At 54.9% G+C, this 16,320-nt stretch overlaps 2 protein-coding genes across 2 annotated transcripts in view; one reads left to right on the plus strand and one right to left on the minus strand.

The window, feature by feature from the left end:
• The window catches only part of LOC103116439 (acyl-CoA 6-desaturase), a 29,864-nt gene extending 18,275 nt beyond the window's left edge, over positions 1-11,589 (plus strand). Inside the window, exons 6-12 of the mRNA XM_007526330.3 lie at positions 2,141-2,201; positions 2,806-2,882; positions 8,729-8,826; positions 8,957-9,053; positions 9,367-9,446; positions 9,756-9,881; positions 10,075-11,589. Coding sequence (XP_007526392.1) covers positions 2,141-2,201; positions 2,806-2,882; positions 8,729-8,826; positions 8,957-9,053; positions 9,367-9,446; positions 9,756-9,881; positions 10,075-10,126 — 591 coding nt within the window. The 3' untranslated portion in view covers positions 10,127-11,589. The remainder of the gene's footprint in view (positions 1-2,140; positions 2,202-2,805; positions 2,883-8,728; positions 8,827-8,956; positions 9,054-9,366; positions 9,447-9,755; positions 9,882-10,074) is intronic.
• A 1,045-nt stretch (positions 11,590-12,634) lies between these two features.
• LOC103116498 (fatty acid desaturase 3) overlaps positions 12,635-16,320 on the minus strand; it is a 6,754-nt gene continuing 3,068 nt past the window's right edge. The window contains exons 2-6 of the mRNA XM_060175752.1: positions 16,071-16,305; positions 15,628-15,724; positions 15,462-15,541; positions 15,222-15,347; positions 12,635-14,212 (exon numbers count right to left, since the gene is read on the minus strand). Of these exons, the coding sequence (XP_060031735.1) occupies positions 14,161-14,212; positions 15,222-15,347; positions 15,462-15,541; positions 15,628-15,724; positions 16,071-16,305 (590 nt within the window). The 3' untranslated portion in view covers positions 12,635-14,160. The remainder of the gene's footprint in view (positions 14,213-15,221; positions 15,348-15,461; positions 15,542-15,627; positions 15,725-16,070; positions 16,306-16,320) is intronic.

Below are 16,320 nucleotides of genomic sequence, written 5' to 3' on the forward strand. Positions count from 1 at the left end.
CCAGTGCCCTGGCAGGCTAATGTGGTTCTGGTCCTTGAACGTGGCCTGTGTGCATGGTGAGGCAGGCGCCCTGCCCAGTGAGCTGCCTATCTGGCCCCTTCCCATTCATAGGTGCTTTGCATTTGGGACTCCCAGGAGGGAGTTAAGTGGAGGTGTTAATGTATGTTCTGCTCAGTGCCCTCCACCCCCCAGTTTCCCTATCCTGTAGGGGGGGTGGTGAGGCTATGGTCCTATGGCTTTGGGGGGCCCTTGGCAGCCCCTCTGCTTGAACCCTGAATGCTGGGCAGCTCTGGGTGGCACTGTCTGTCCTCAGTTGACCCCCGGGCTCCTGCAGTTCTGCTTCTTCGTGGTGGACCACACCCCCACCTTCTCTGAGTCTGCAGGCTCCCAGAGGTGGGGGGAGGGGAGGCTGTTGATCACAAGCACAAGGGGGCCCCTTGTCCCCAGGCAACGCTTCAGAATGCTGTTCCAAAGCTGGAAAGTCCCCTATCCGCACCCTCTTGGGGTCAGAGCTGCAAGCCCGGAGCATGCGCAGAGGGTGGGCGCCCCCCCCCCCCATCACTGCACCAAGCCTGGCAGGACCACACTGTCTCCATTCAAGACAAGCCCAGGGTGTCCACCACCTCCTTCATGGGGTCTGGCCATCACCAGCCCCCCACAACCCCCCTTATCAGCCCTGCATGTGAGGACTGTCCTGAAGGAGTGCTCAGCTATTTCAGCTTTCAGCTCTCTAATTACCTTGAGATAATTAGTGTTTTCTTCCAGAGTTTCACTTGTTGTTAACCCATTTCTGATGACTTTATTTGCAAACTCCTCACTCCTGTGACTAATTCCTTAATTAGTGTTTGGATGTTGACCTCATTGTTCTGTGCTTCAACCTTTGCAGAGCTTTTAGCTGGACTCTTGTCTTGGTTCATTTCTCCAATATTTCTTCTTGTTGGTTTAACCGTCCTATATAGTATGTTATGAGGTCCCTCTCTCAGTACTTTTCAAATTACTGATCACTCTTGCCTGGATTGACTTGTGTCTAAGTAAGGTACTTAAAGAGAAGGGGCCAATTGCTGGTGCGCCTGGCTGAGCACACACATTACTTAAAGAGTTCACAGTTGTGGAAATTAACAATTGTTTCAATCTTATCTCAATCCCTGAGTTCAGGCACAGTGGCTGTTAAAACCTGTTTTGTTCTTCTCTTCCGTTTAGGCTATGGGAGGCTGGTGGTTTTTTAATTATAAGTAGGCAGTAGGCTTTTTAGTTTAATCGCTCACTCCTGGCCAAGAGATAAATCATGTTGGGGGAGAGATAACACAGTGGTTATGTACAGATACTCCTATGCTCTGAGGATCCAAAACTCCAGGTTCAATTCGGCTGCTCTGCTAGCAGTCAGAGCTGCTGTGAGTGTCCGAACAAATCCCATTTATACTCTGTGGGTTCTGTGCCAGTTATTCACCATGTCTCCCTAATTCATCAGGAGAAAAATGTGGAAAGGTTCCCATTATACAGCCCCACCTCTAGCTCACCAGGGTGTAGATCTTCTCCTGAGTTTCCTGGCCATTTCTCTGCCCCCCCTGAGAGCTTGAACCTGGGTCCTCATGCATGGTGCTCAATCGGGATCCATGATTTTTTTTTTTTTTAATGTTCATTTATAAAGTGGGAAATATTGACAAGATCATAGGATAAGAGGGATACAACTCCACACAGTTCCCACCACCAGAACTCCGTATCCAGTCCCCTCCCCTGAGAGCTTTCCTATTCTTTATCCCTTTGGGAGTATGGACCCAGGATCTTTATGGGGTGCAGAAGGTGGAAGCCAGGGGCTTTGGTTCATGGTATGGTTACTCAACACATGGTTATTAGTTCCTGCCACTTGCTGAGCCAGCATTAGGGGACTCATCTCCATGGGGACCCCCTTCTCATGTGGCCTCCTGGCAGTGACCTTGAGGCCCAAGTGGCCATTGTCCAGCCAGTAGTTGACATGACCGGGAGTCCCAGGGATCCCGGTGAGGGGCATGACGCAGAGGGACAGACAGAAACACTCCACTGAGCAGAAAGGAGGGGGCAGGGATGGGGCTGGCAGAGCTGGGGTGGGGGTGCCGGGAGCCCCGACGGGGCCTCACGCACAGGGTCTCTGCTCTCTCCTCAGTACGGCAAGAAGAAGCTGAAATACCTGCCCTACAACCACCAGCACGAGTACTTCTTCCTGAGTGAGCATTCTGGGCGCCCCCTGCCATGTCCCATCACCTCCGCCTCACCCTGGGACCCTGTGTCCCTCTCCTTCCTAAAGACTCCTTTTCATGAGGAGCGAGGGAGAGAGGTGCTGGGGCTCCAACCTGGGCTGCTCTGTACCCTGCCCACTGAGCTGTCTGCCTGTGTCTGCCTGGCTCTGTTGTCAAGTCCAGGAGGTGACACAGTGACTTGAGTGGGAGGAGGCAAGACTGCAGCCACCTTCGAGCCCCTGACCCACACAGAGCACCTGCCCAAGGTCACACAGGCTGGGGTCAGTGTCTGGGGGTGGTCCTTGTGCCTCCCTTGGGTGGCTGGGCTCTACACTGCCTCTGCCCTGCCTACTGCCAAGCTGGTGTCACCTGAGCCCCCTGTCTCTACACTGCTGCCTCTGAACCCCCATCTCAGACAGTTGGCGGATTATCCCAAGCCCTCCCTGAGCCTCCCTCTCCACACTGACCCCACTAACCCCTCAGCCCAGACAGTGGGTGGGACCCTCCTGAGCCCTGAGCCTCCCCTCTCCACTGGGCCTCCCAGCCCAGCCCACACAGCAGGTGGACCCCTGAGTGCCCCCTTTCTCCACAGTTGGGCCCCCGCTGCTCATCCCCATGTATTTCCAGTACCAGATCATCATGACCATGATCACTCGCAGAGACTGGGTGGTGAGTTGAGCGGGGATGGCGGGAAAGGGTGGGGGACTGGCCGGGGTGGGGGCATCGGGCACCTCTGTTGGGACTGGGGCCTGGGAGGGCTGCCTTGTTACCAGGAGCCCGGAGGTCATAGCACCCAGACCTAAAGACATCCCCCCCAGTGCACTCTAGGGGGCGCCCCAGGAGCCACTGTGCCACCACCCCACGAAAGTTCTAGGTGACATGAACTAGGACCTCAGGCAGGCACTGTGCTGCTGAACTGCCTCCTTGACCTAATTCTGACAGACAGACAGACAGAGAGACACAGAAGGGAGAGTCACCACAGCACCACTTCACCAGTGTTGCTTGAACCCAGGGCCTTGAGCGTGGTAAGGTGTGTGCACTGTAGGGTGGGCTGTCTCCTGGCCCCAATGTCCCTTTTGTAAAGGGACTGCAGCTGAGATGGCTCAGTGTCCACCCTGGTGAAGTCATTTTACCAGTAACACAGGCAGCACCCTTCTGTCCCCATGAGGTCACATCTGAGGCTGAGAACCTCCCTGCCTGCATTTCAGGGGACGGGGGCATCTCATGGTTCTGCTGCAGAGAGAGGAATGACCACCTTAGGCAGGGCATGTCTGTCAGACTGGGGTTCCCCAGAGCAGGAGTGTCCAGTCCTCAGGTCTAAGCACTGGTCACTCTGTAGGCATCACTGCCCTCCCCATCCCCACCTTTAAAAAACATTTTTTTAAAATCTTTTTATTTACTTATTAGTGGATAGAGACAGAGAGAAACTGAGAAGAGAGGGGGAGATACAGAGGGAGAGAGACAGAGACACCTGCAGCCCTGCTTCACCACTTGTGAAACTTTTTCCCTGCAGGTGGGACCAGGGGCCTGAACCCAAATCCTTGTGCACTCTAGTGTGTGTGCTTAACCAGGTGTACCACCGCCTGGCCCCTAAAAAACAATTTAATTGCCACGGGGTGGGTGGGGGGGCAGGGAGTAGATAGCACAATGGTTATGCAAACAGATTCTCATGCCTGAGGCTCTGTCAAGTCCCAGGTTCAATCCCCTGCATCACCATAAGCGAGAGCTAAACAGTGCTCTGGCTTTAAAAAAAAAAAAAAAGCCTCCAGGGTTATTACTTCACAGTGAATCTACTGGTCCTGGCAGCCTTTTATTTCTTTCCTTTTTATTTCTTTGATTTCTTTCCTTCCTTCCTTTTTTATTTTGATACAGAAATTAAGAGGGGAAGGTTTAACAGAGAGGGAGAGAGAGACACCTGCAACACTGCTTTGCCACTCACTTCAGGTGGGGACCAGAGGCTTGAAGGAAGGTCCTTTTACATGTTAATATATGTCCTCAATATATGCCCCCCATTTTTTATTTAATTACTTACATTGTATTGCCGCCAGGGCTATTGCTGGGACTTGGTGCCGCTCCTAGAGCCCATTTTTTTCCTTTTTCCAATTTTTTTTATTAGATAAGATAGAGAGAAATTGAAAGAGGATAGGGAGAGAGGGAGAGAGAGAAACCTGCAGACCTGGTTCATCACTCTTGGAGTGGATCCCCTTCAGGTGGGAAGTGGAGGCTCGAACTCGGGTCCTTGCACTTGGTACTATGTGCACTTAACCATGTAAGCCACTGACTGGCACCCCCTCTGTTTTTTGTTTTTTTTTTAACCAGGGCACTGCTCAGCTCTGCCTTATGGTGGTGCTGGGGATTGAACCTGTCACTTCAGAGCCTCAGCCATGACAGTCTTTGTCTTTAACCATTGTGCTATCTCTCCCAGCCATTAAAAATCGTGTGTGTGTGTGTGTGTGTAGCCAGTTTGATAAATGCAGCAGCTGGTGCCACTCTGATAATGTGGCACTTGCCTGAGGTGGCACTGGAGAAGGAGGAGGCAGCCCTGGAGCCCAGGTCTTCTGATATTTGTCCTGGCACTGCCCCAGGCTCAGGCCTTTCTCACACTCACGTCACTTTTTTTTTTAATTTCTTTATTGGGGAATTAATGTTTTACATTTGACAGTGAGTACAATAGTTTGTACATGCATAACATTTCCCAGTTTTCCATATGACAATATAACCCCCACTAGGTCCTCTGTCTTCCTTTTTGGACCTGTATTCTCCCCACCCACCAACCCCAGAGTCTTTTATTTTGGTGCGATACACCAACTCCAGTCCAAGTTCTGCTTAGTATTTTCTCCTCTGATCTTGTTTTTCAACTTCTGCCTTAGAGTGAAATCATCTCATATTCATCCTTCTGTTTCTGACTTATTTCACTTACTATGAATTTTTCAAAGTCCGTCCAAGACTCTGCTTTCTCCATTTAATAGTCTGGGCATCTTTGTCAAAGATTAGATGTCCATAGGTGTGGGGGCTTACTTCTGGGCTCTCAATTCTATTCCACTGGTGAGTGTGTCAATTCATGTTCCAATACCAAGCAGTTTTGATGACAATGGCCCTATAGTACAATCTGAGATCTTAGAATCATACTCACATCACCTTATAAGAACTTCAAAATCCCTTTCTGTACATTGCATTAAACCCCCAAGGTTTCAGGTCTCTTTGGAATCAGGGTCCAAGGGCTGCGCCTGCTAAATGTGCAGATGGTGGGCTGGAGCCCAGGGTGCTTGGGGTAGGACGGGGGGTGGGGGGCGCGGCTCGGTCAGCCCTGGGTTGGTTGGACTTGGGTCCTTGTTCTTAGGACACTCTGTTTCACCAGGACACATTTCCATGTTCCAAGAACAGCCACTGCAAATCCCTTATTTAGCCATTTGACCAGAGGGACCGGTTCAGACCGGAAGGTGGGAGTTTCAAATTTAGCTTGGGGGTAAAGGAAGGGGGGATTCTTCTGTTTCCCCTGGGCAGGGGCGGGGGGCTGTCACCTGACCAGGAGGAGTACCCAGTGTTTTAATCGGCTTTTATGGCAGGTGGCTCCTGGCATGAATATTTCATCATTTTTTCCAGTGTGCTTGTTCCCCAGGAATTAAAGCTTCTCACAGAGAGAGAGAGAGAGAGAGAGAGAGCAGGACAGGGATTCAGCGGCTCAGGTGACAGAGCCAGGGAAACCAGATAGGACCCTCAGATCTCCTCTGGGGGGCCATGTGTGTGTGTGGGGGGGTCCTCCTCGGACCTCCCCCTCCAACCTGGGTCTGAGTCCACTTCATCAAAGATACAGAGCTCTCGGGCTGGTATGGGGCAGGCAGGACTCCTGGCGCCTTCCTCAGGACCCCTGACCACCGGAGCCCTGCATCACAGTCTGCTTCCGAGCAAAGGAGGCTGTGACCCCAGGCCATAGGATCGTGGGGTGTGGGTGGTCCTCTGTTGGCCATTTATTGGGCATTATCTAGAGACATTTTGATTATAACAACTTGGGGTGGGGGGAGTACTCCTAGCTGCTAGGGGATTCACACACACACACACACACACACACTCCCCTCCCTAATTGCCCTCCTCCTTCCTGCTCAGCCAATGGCCTCTTGCTTCATCCTGGAATCCAGTCACCTCCTCCATGGGGTCAGGGACTTGGGGGGGTGTCACCAGCATTTCCTGTGTAAACTACAGAAACGGCCTAATCGCTTGATCTCGCCAGATGGCAGGGCCTTGTTCTGTTTTTCACATTCTCTCTATTTAGATGTATTAGATTGATTTCTCTAGTTCACGAGAGAGGAGAGAGGAAGCCACAGCACTGCTCTGGCATATGTGGTGTTAAGGGTGCTAAGGATAGAATCCAGGGCCTTCGGCATGCATGCTATCTCAGGGTAACCTCTCTGGCCACAGGCAGGAAGCGAGTCTAAGAGTCGAAAATGTGGCTGTGCTGCATTGTTTTTTATATATTTTTTATTATCTTTATGTATTAATCAGATAGAGACAGCCAGAAATCAAGAGGGAAGGGGGTGAGAGGGAGAGGGGTGTTAGGGGTAGATAGCATAACGGTTATGCAAACAGACTGTCACACCTTAGGCTATGAAGTCCCAGGTTCAATCCCCTTCACCACCATGACCCAGAGCTGATTAGTGCTCTGGTTAAAAAAGGGGGGAGGGGAGAAGAGGGCGGTAGCGCAGCGGGTTAAGCGCACGTGGCGCAAAGCACAAGGGCCGGCATAAGGATCCCAGTTCGAACCCCCAGCTCCCCACCTGCAGGGGGGGTCGCTTCACAAATGGTGAAGCAGGTCTGCAAGTGTCTTTCTCCCTCTCTGTCTTCCTGCTCCCTCGATTTCTCTCTGTCCTGTCCAACAACAACGACATCAATAACAACATTAATAATAACCACAGCAATGATAAAAAAAAACAAGGGCAACAAAAGTGGAAAATAAAAATAGCCTCGAGGAGCAGTGGATTCCCGGTATACTGAGCCCCAGCAATAACCCTGGAGGCAAAAGGAAAAGGGAGAGAGGGGGAGACAAGACACCTGCAGTAATGCTTCATCACTCACAATGCTTTCCCTCTGCAAGTGAGGATTGGGGACTCAAACCTGTCTTTGTGCATTGTAGCATGTGCTCTCAGCCAAATACACCGCCACCCAGCCCCGCCATGCTGCACTGTTTAAAGCTCTCGGGCCATTTTTGCTGTGGGGTGGGGGGCTGCTGCTCAGGTGGGCAGGACCTGGCCTGGCCCTGTCCTCTGCACTGACCTCCCCACCCACTCTCTGCAGCTGGGCCCAAGTGGCCTTGAGGTCAGGGACGGAAGGTGCCCTCAGACCTTGGTCCCTCTACAGTGCCCTCTGGAATAAGCAAAGAGGAGTAACCTGGACTGAGTCCTCACGGGGCCGCTTGGGGGTCCCATAGATGGTGAGGGCACATGTGGAGTTCCCAGGCCTGCTGAGCTCTGTCTCCTTGCCCCTTCCTCTCTGTGTCCCTAGAGAGGGGGCTCAGCATTTCCCAAGATAGACAGTTGTACTCAGGCCCAGAGCCCCGAGGGGGAGCCTGGGCTGATTGCCTACACATTCACTCAGAGAGAGACAGACACAGAGGGCTGGCCAGTGGTGCACCTGGTAGAAGACACACATTACAGTTCACAGAGACCTGGGTTCCAGCCCCTTGGCCCCCACTTGGAATGGGGTAAGCTGTCACCAGTGGTGAAACAGTGTTGCTGGTGTCTCTGGTCTCTCCCTTCCCTCACAACTTCTGTCTCTATCCAAAATAGATTCATAAAATATTGGGCAGAGGAGATAGTATAATGGTTATGCAAACACCTCTCAGGCCTGAGGCTCCGAAGTCCCAGTTCAATCCCCAGCACCAACATATGCCAGAGCTGAGCAGTGCTTTGGAAAAAGAGTAAGAATATATATATTAGGGAGTCGGGTGATAGCGCAGCAGGTTAAGCACACGTGGCTCAAAGCGAAAGGACCGGTGTAAGGATCCCAGTTCAAGCCCCCGGCTCCCCACCTGTAGGGGAGTCGCTTCACAGGCAGTGAAGCAGGTCTGCGGGTGTCTCTTTCTCTTCCCCTCTCTGTCTTCCCCTCCTCTCTCCATTTCTCTCTATCCTATCTAACAACAATGACATCAACAACAATAATAACCACAACAGTGAAAAACAAGTACAATAAAAAGGGAAAATGGGGGGGTTGGGGTGGGAGGGGGTCTTGGAAGGGAAGAAGTATTACTTCTTAAGTGGAGTGTTTACACCTTGCTGTAACATTTGAACTTTCACAAGAGATGTAATAATTTTGATAATAAAATTCTTAACCGCAAAAAAAGGGAAAATAAATAAATACATGTAAAAAGAGTATATATATTAAATAAAAAGAGATAGAGTCTAGCACCAGAGCTCCCCCTGATGCTGTGGCACATCCAGATGGTGCCTGGATCAGAATCCGGCCTGATCTGGAGAGTTGGTTCTTGGCATTCTGGGGCCCTGAGCTCGCTCACATCCCTGCAGGATCTGGCCTGGGCCTTGAGTTACTACATCCGCTTCTTCTCCACCTATGTGCCCTTCTTCGGCGTCCTGGGGGCCGTGCTCTTCCTCAACTTCATCAGGTGGGGTCGCCCTGGCCTGGCGTGGGTGATGGGGGGGCTGGAGGGCCTGGGCCCGCCCTGCACTGGGCACCCCGGCTAGGGATGGGGAGAAGATGGATTTCCCTGAACAGCGGTAGCCTCTCCCGCCCAGGTTCCTCGAGAGCCACTGGTTCGTGTGGGTGACACAGATGAACCACATCCCCATGGAGATCAACCAGGAGAAGCACCAGGACTGGTTGAGCAGCCAGGTGAGGAGCCTTGAACCCAGGCCGGGCCTGCCGCCTCCAGAATCGGGGCTTCCCGGTGCTACGGGTGGGCTGGAGGGAGAGCTCGCTGGGCAGGCTGCCTGCCTTGCCAAGCAGGTGGCCCGGGTTCAAGCCCTGGCACTACATGCATGCAAAGTTGGAAGGTGCCAGAGGTAGCTTGGCAGTAAATGTGCTCGTGCGAGGCCCCAGCTACACTAAGGTGGTGGTGGTGGTGGTGTCGGGAATTGCCAGGAAGCCTTGGTGGGCTGAGGTGGGATCCTGCTGAGACTGGGCCTCCTGACCACTCATCCCCCAGCTGGCGGCCACCTGCAACGTGGAACAATCCTTCTTCAACGACTGGTTCAGTGGCCACCTCAACTTCCAGATTGAGCACCAGTGAGTGGGGGCAGGGCAGCTGGTCCTTCCAGTCCCATCACCTCCTCTGACCCCACCATCCCTCAGCCATCACACCCTCTGCTATCAGCTTTCATTCCAGCTAACTCCCTTCTCTCCACCACCTCCTCTCCCTCTCCCCCACTCTCACCTCTTCTCGCTTCACCTCCTTCATTCTCACCTATCCCCTCACCTCTCACTCATTCTGTCACCTCCGGTCACTCAGCCCATCACCTCCTCTCCCTCCATTCATTTCCCGACCCATCACCTCAGCCACAGAAGGGGGCCTGCTGACGCCCCCTTTCTCCCCAGCCTCTTCCCCACCATGCCACGGCACAACTTCCACAAGGTCGCCCCCCTGGTGAGATCCCTGTGTGCCAAGCATGGCATCGAGTACCAGGAGAAACCGCTGCTGAGGGCACTGCAGGACATTGTCAGGTGCGGGGAGACGGGGAGGGACGGGCAGACCTGGGAGGTACCGGGTGTCCCTCGGGGGTTCTGAGCTCCTGTCCCGCAAGTCCTGGTGTCCTGTCCACTCTGGGACCCCACAGTGACCTTCCCAGCCAGCTTGCTCTCCAATGCTCCGTGGTGCTGGCCCCCATCATCTAACCGTCACCCCCTCTCTTCTCAGGTCCCTGAAGGAGTCTGGGGAGCTGTGGCTGGACGCCTACCTCCACAAGTGAAGCTGCTGCTTCCGGGGGACCACGGGGAAGGGGGAGCAGGTGGGGGTGATGGCCAGTGGGTGGGTGGGGTTTTGTTCTGAGGGGTGTGACTTCTGTTCCCCTTCTCGCCTGTCTTCTTCCTCCAGTCTCCTCCTTCCATCCTCTCTGCCTTTAAAGACCAGGGCTCCACAGACCTGGCCTGTGACCTCCCCATCCTCCACCCCAGCAGCCGGCACCAAGCCTCACATACCCTCGTTTCTCCCTCAGAAGCTCTTGAAGGCCTCAGGGCAAGATGGCTCCTGGCCCATCAGGCACCTTCCTCTATAACCTCCAGGAAACCCCACCTGTGGTGCTGGCTCAGACCTGGGGTCCCAAGACCCTCCTCCAGTTCATATCCACCCACCCCTTTCTCCCCAACTCCAGCCTGTGTGATCTTGGGGGCAAGGAGCCTGAGGACACCCCAGACAAGTGGGCCCAGCTGGGACTGGCTCAGCCTCACTCCCTTTCCCCAACTCAGATGTTTGTCTTTTTTTTTTTTTTTTATTGTTGTTATTTTTTTTTTTCAGAGAGAAATGGAGAGAGGAGGGGGAGAGAAAGATAGCCACCTGCAGACCTGCTTCACCGCCTGTGAAGTGACTCCCCTGCAGGTGGGGAGCCGGGGGCTCGAACTGGGATCCTTCAGCCAGTCCTTGCGCTTTGCACCACGTGCGCTTAACCTGCTACACTACTGCCCGACTCCCACAGATGTTTGTCTTGACAGACAGGAGGCCTGAGACCCAGACCCACACACACCCCCCCAACTTCAGCAGCACCTGGGGCGGGGGTCCCTGGCCACCTGGCCCCACACCAGCCTCTGGGCTCAGGAGGGTGCCATGTTGGCGTGGCCTGTGTGTACACGTACTGCCTTCCACTCTTTAGCAGCTTTTACTGATTTTTTTTTTTTTCTCCTTTAACCTTTTAATACTGGGGACACTCTTTCCAGGGTGGCAGCAAGGCTGGGCCTTGTGGCAATCTTTTCCCCCTGAAAAGCCCTTGAGGGGTGGGGTCCCAGGCCCCCAAACCTGCAGGGGACTGAGTGGCATTGTGGGGAGGTGGAGGAGTGAGGGAGGAGGTGTTCTGAGGAGCTGGAGTGGAGGAGGGGCCCTGAGGAGTGGGGCCTGAGGCTGAGTTCTGGGCTGGAGGCCAGGAGGCTGAGGAGGCCAGAAAGTGAGGGGAGGGACCCCAGCGAGAGCAGCTAGAAGTCTAACGCACTAACCAACGCTTAGTTTGGGGGAGGGCAAAGTAGGAACAGCTTGGAGTGGGGGAAAGTCTGGGAGAGGGCACGTTTGATCCCCCAGCTCTGGCTGTCATGGGGGGAGGGGTTGCGGGGGCAGTTCCTAGTGCGACCCTACCTCCCCTGCTGCTATGCTTCCCCACCTCTGTGTTTTTGGGGAGGTTTTTCTTTGTTTTTGGAAATAAAAGAAACAGTTTTATTCTCCTGTGTACTCAGTGGCCAACTGTGTCCTCCATGGGCTGAAGCCAAGTGAGGCTGGGTACAGAGGAAGGGCCTGGACCAGCACAGCCCTTCTAAACCCCCTTCCCTTCCCATCTGTGGTCTCCCTATTAACACCCTCCCACCCCACACACAGAAAACTTCCTGGAAGGGAACATGGATCAAATGACTCAAATTAAATGGACCCAACTGCCTTTCTCAGATGTTCACACAAACCCAAGTGGCCCTGGAGCCCTGGGGGTGGGGGTGGGGGTGGAAGCTTCCTGGTTGGGTTGGGGAGCAGTCCTCCTTAATGGCCATCACCCCTGTATACCTGCAGCCCGATTCCCTCTGGCTTCTCTGACTCCTTGATTGCCATCCTGAGACCTGTGTGTGTGTGTGGGGGGGGGGGGGTTGTCATTGGTCCCTATAGTTCAGGGCAGCTGTCCCACCCCTGCCCATGGTGCACGGACTGGGCCTTGGTCTTCATGGCTCCTGAGCCAGGACCATGAGCAGATGGCCCCCACCAGGCCCCCACTATGGCCCATCACCCGCCTCATGGGCTGGCTCAGTACCCAGTGGGGTGTGCTGCCTCTCCCCCCTGCAGGGCTATGCCCTCCAACCCCCTACCCAACATGGTCCCCCTGTTCCCTCACCTCTGCAGAGCCAGCTGACCTCATGGGGTGCAACTCCCTGTGGGCTCAGGGCCTGGGGTAGTGGCCTTGGGCCAGTCCTTTGCACTCCTGGCCCTCTGGGGTGGGGTGTTATCTCCCCTTTCAGAAGGGTCTGGATCCCTGGGGTGTCAAGGAGGTGGTCGTGAGACCCATGTTCCTGGGGGAACGTATCTTCCATCATCTTCTCCAGCCTGCACCAGGGTCCCACCTCCTACCTGGGCTGAGCCTGGCACTCATTTCCAAGATGGCACCCGACTCTGCCCCCTGGACATCTAGGGTCCATCACTGGTGACTGCGGTGCTCTGGATGGGGGTATGAGGGGAAGTCTGGGAAGGGACCCTGGGCTGTGAGGGCAGTGGCTGCATTCCAGGCCCAGGGGCTTGATGCTTATTATCTTTATTTATTGGATAGAGACAGCCAGAAATCAAGAGCGAGGGGGAGGTTATAAAGAGGTAGACCCCTGCAATACTGCTTCACCACTTTCTCCCTGCAGGTGGGAGAAAGGACTGGAGGCTTGAACCTGGGTCCTTGTACATTGTAACGTGTGCCCAACCAGGTACACTACCACTCAGCCCTGTGTTTGATTTATTTATTCTATTGCCACTAGGGATATCACCAGGGTTCAGTGCTTGCCTATGACTTCATTTAAATCACTTCCTAGCAGCCTTCTTTAAAATTATTATTTCATTTTATTAGATAGGAAAGAAGCTGAGAGAGGAGAGGAAGAAAGACAAGACACCCGCAGGCCTGTTTTACTGCTTGTGAAGCTTTCCTCCTATAGGTGGGGGCAGGTCTTGAACCCAGGTCCTTTCGTATGGTCATGGTAATGTATGCTCAACTGGGAGTAGCACTCCCTCCCCTGCCCTCAAATACTGCCCATGGGGCAAGAAGAGCTTGATTTGCCCGCAGCTACTTTCTTCCAGCTCCCCCACCACCATCCCTGCCTGCCCCAAGTGGTCACAAGACCAGAAACTAAGGCCACATGGTGACAGTGACTCTAAGGGAACTGGGCTAATACTTCACATCCATAGATGGAGGGTGCACTCATCTCGGCCACCACCAGGGGCAGCATGAAACACGGTCCATCCCACATGACACAGACACTTGGGGCACCACTGGGAGGTGCTGCAGGCCCAGTAGGGGCTGAGAACAGGAAGCCCCTCAGCTGGATCCCAGTCTCCAAAGGGTTCCCCATGCCACCATCTGCCTCCTGTCCTGTTAACCCCAGTGGCCCAAGGTCCTGAACCCCATTTGGAGATGTTTGAGGCCGACTGGACTGGCTCCTAACCCATGAAATTCAACACTCCATCATCTATGATGGCTCTAGCCAAGGTTTTTTTGTTTTTGTTTTTGCCTCCAGGGTTATCGCTGGGGCTCGGTGCCTGCACTATAAATCCACTGCTCCTGGAGGCCATTTTTCCCTTTTGTTGCCCTCGTTTATTGGTGTTGTTACTATTATTGTTGTTGTTATTGTTGGATAGGTCAGAGAGAAATGGAGAGAGGAGGGGAAGGCAGAGAGGGGGAGAGAAAGATAGACACCTGCAGACCTGTTTCAAGGCCTGTGAAGTGACTCCCCTGCAGGTGAGGAGCCAGGGTCTTGAACCAGGATCCTCACGCCAGTCCTTGCGCTTTGCGCCACATGCGCTTAACCCACTGCCCAGCCCCCGCCAAGTTTGTTTTTATATAAAAATAACTGTTTCCCCTCAAGTCTCACTCTAGGAGAACATGTTCACCATGTGATTGACTACTCCATGTGCCCTCCCCAGCCCTGGTCCCTCAGGCAGACAGGCAAGGGGGCCCAGGGGGAGAAAGCAGGGCTTGGAGGGCAGTCAGGCACCCCCTGGACCCCGGAGGGTGAAGAGCTCCACTGAGGCCGGTCAGGGGTGGGTGCTAGGCCCTGGGGGTCCCCTTCACTGGTGCAGGTAGGCTTCCAGCCAGACGTCCCCCGACTTCTTCAGGGACCTGGGGGATAGGAGCGTGTGGGGACAGGATGGCCAGGTGTCGATCCCTTCCCCACCTGAGGGTCCCCAGGTGTGTGTAAGGGAGGGGTGAAGGCAGAAGAGGCGGCCCCTTCATTAACCTGGAGTGGAAGCTGGGCCTCGGAGGGGTGGGGGTTCAGTCAAGGCCCAGTCCAGGCAGGGGCCCTCACCCCCACGTCTCCTGCCTTCACTCCAACCTGCCACCCAGGGCCTTGTATTCAGGGGGCCTTCCCACCACAACCCCCAGCAAACCCCGTGCTGGCTGACTAAGAGGGTTCAGAGAGGCGTCTAGAGACAAGGAAAGGCAGGTAGTGAAGGGGATAGTGCATAGCTCAGAGGAGGCGGATACTGGTGGGGGGCCTGGGTCTCTGTCCCCCTAAGCTACCACCAAGCAGAACCCCTTGTCCCTCACCTGGGCAGTGGCAGGAACCTCCACTCTGCTTTTCCAGCCATGAGCCTTGCCCTGTGAGGGCACTGTCCCCTGATACTCTGCCCAGGCCCCTGGCCTGCAGGCTGTGTCCTCTGCCCTAAAACATTCTGTCCTCCCGTTTCTCCTTTGTCTTGGCTTCTCTGCCTGCTTTTTTTTTTTTTGGTAGAGACAGAAACTGAAAGGGCGAGGGGAGATAGAGAGGCCTGCAGCACCATTTCACTGCTTGTGAAGCTTTTCCCCCTGCAGATGGGAACCAGAGGCTTGAACCTGGGCCCTTACACATAGTAATGTGGGTGCCTAACCAGGTGTGCCACCACCTGGCCACCTACCCCTGCCCCATCCTCAGAGCCTCAAGCATGAAAGCCTCTTTTGCAGAACTATTTTGCTGTCTTATCAGCCCTACTGCCTGCCTTCTGAGGGCTCCCAGCACCTGGCGTGGGGAGGCAGGCCCTTAACCTTTCCTGAGGGAGTGAGAAGGGGAAGTGAGGATGAAATGGCTGATAGGACTCGCCCAGCTGGCTCAGGAGGGGCCCATGTGGCTGGGGTGGGGGGGGTTGCTTACCCTACGATGTCAGCCAGGGCCGTGAGGAAGGGCTTCACCTCGTAGCGGAGGCCGTGCTTGGCACATAGGGCCTTCACCAGGGGTGCCACCCTGCGGTAATTGTGCCGTGGCATGGTGGGGAAAAGGCTGGGGGGTGGGTATAGCGGGAGCTGATGGCTGGGCTGGGGGCACCAGGGGGAGCCCCCACCTACCCAGAGTCCCGGGGGCCTCACTACCAGCCTGTACCCCCCTCCCACTCACTGGTGCTCAATCTGGAAGTTGAGGTGCCCGCTGAACCAGTCGTTGAAGAACGAGGGCTCCACGTTACAGGTGGCCGCCAGCTGGTGGGGAGTGGGGAGCAGTGAGGAAGGTGGTGTGGGCCAGGTCCCCCCTCCACCCCATCCACTAGGTCCCCTCCCTGGCCCACCTGAGAGCTGGCCCAGTCCCGGTGCTTCTCGTGGCCGATCTCCTTGGGGATGTGGTTCATCTGTGTCACCCACACAAACCAGTGGCTCTCCAGGACTCTGTGGGAGCCTTCACTGCCTCAGTTTTGCCCTCAGCACCACCACCCACCCACCCTCCCCGCTGTCAGCTTAAGGAAGCTGGTGGGCCCAGGAAGCCCTGCTCATGGGGAGTGCCCCCCCCCGGGGGGCTTGGCCTCCAGAACCAACATGGGGGGGGCACCTTGGTTTCTTCGATTTCTCCCACAATGCAGGGAGGCAGGACTGCTGGGGACAGTGTGTGTGTGTGTGTGTGTGCAACTTATGTACACACTCTACAGAGAGGAAGTGAGGCTCTGGGGGTGTAGGGCCACAACCTGGGCCCGCCACTGCCTGCCCCCCACTCCCAGTCATCCTGAATGTGTCGTACCTGACAGCCACGAAGAGGAGCAGCACCCCAGGAATGCCATAGAATGGGACATAGGACAGGAAGAAGCGGGTGTAGAAGCTGGCAGCCCAGAGCAAGTCCTGGGGGAGGATGGGGGACGGGGAGAAGGTGGAGGCTCTGGGAGCAGGAGAGAGGTTGGGGTGCCCTGGGCAGGTCTCCACCCCTCTCAGCAGGCCGAGTGCAAGCGTGAAGATGAGGGTGTGAACGGATGGGGGGACTCAGGCTGGTGGAT

The sequence above is a fragment of the Erinaceus europaeus genome, chromosome 17, assembly GCF_950295315.1.
Source record: "Erinaceus europaeus chromosome 17, mEriEur2.1, whole genome shotgun sequence".
NCBI lineage: Eukaryota > Metazoa > Chordata > Mammalia > Eulipotyphla > Erinaceidae > Erinaceus > Erinaceus europaeus.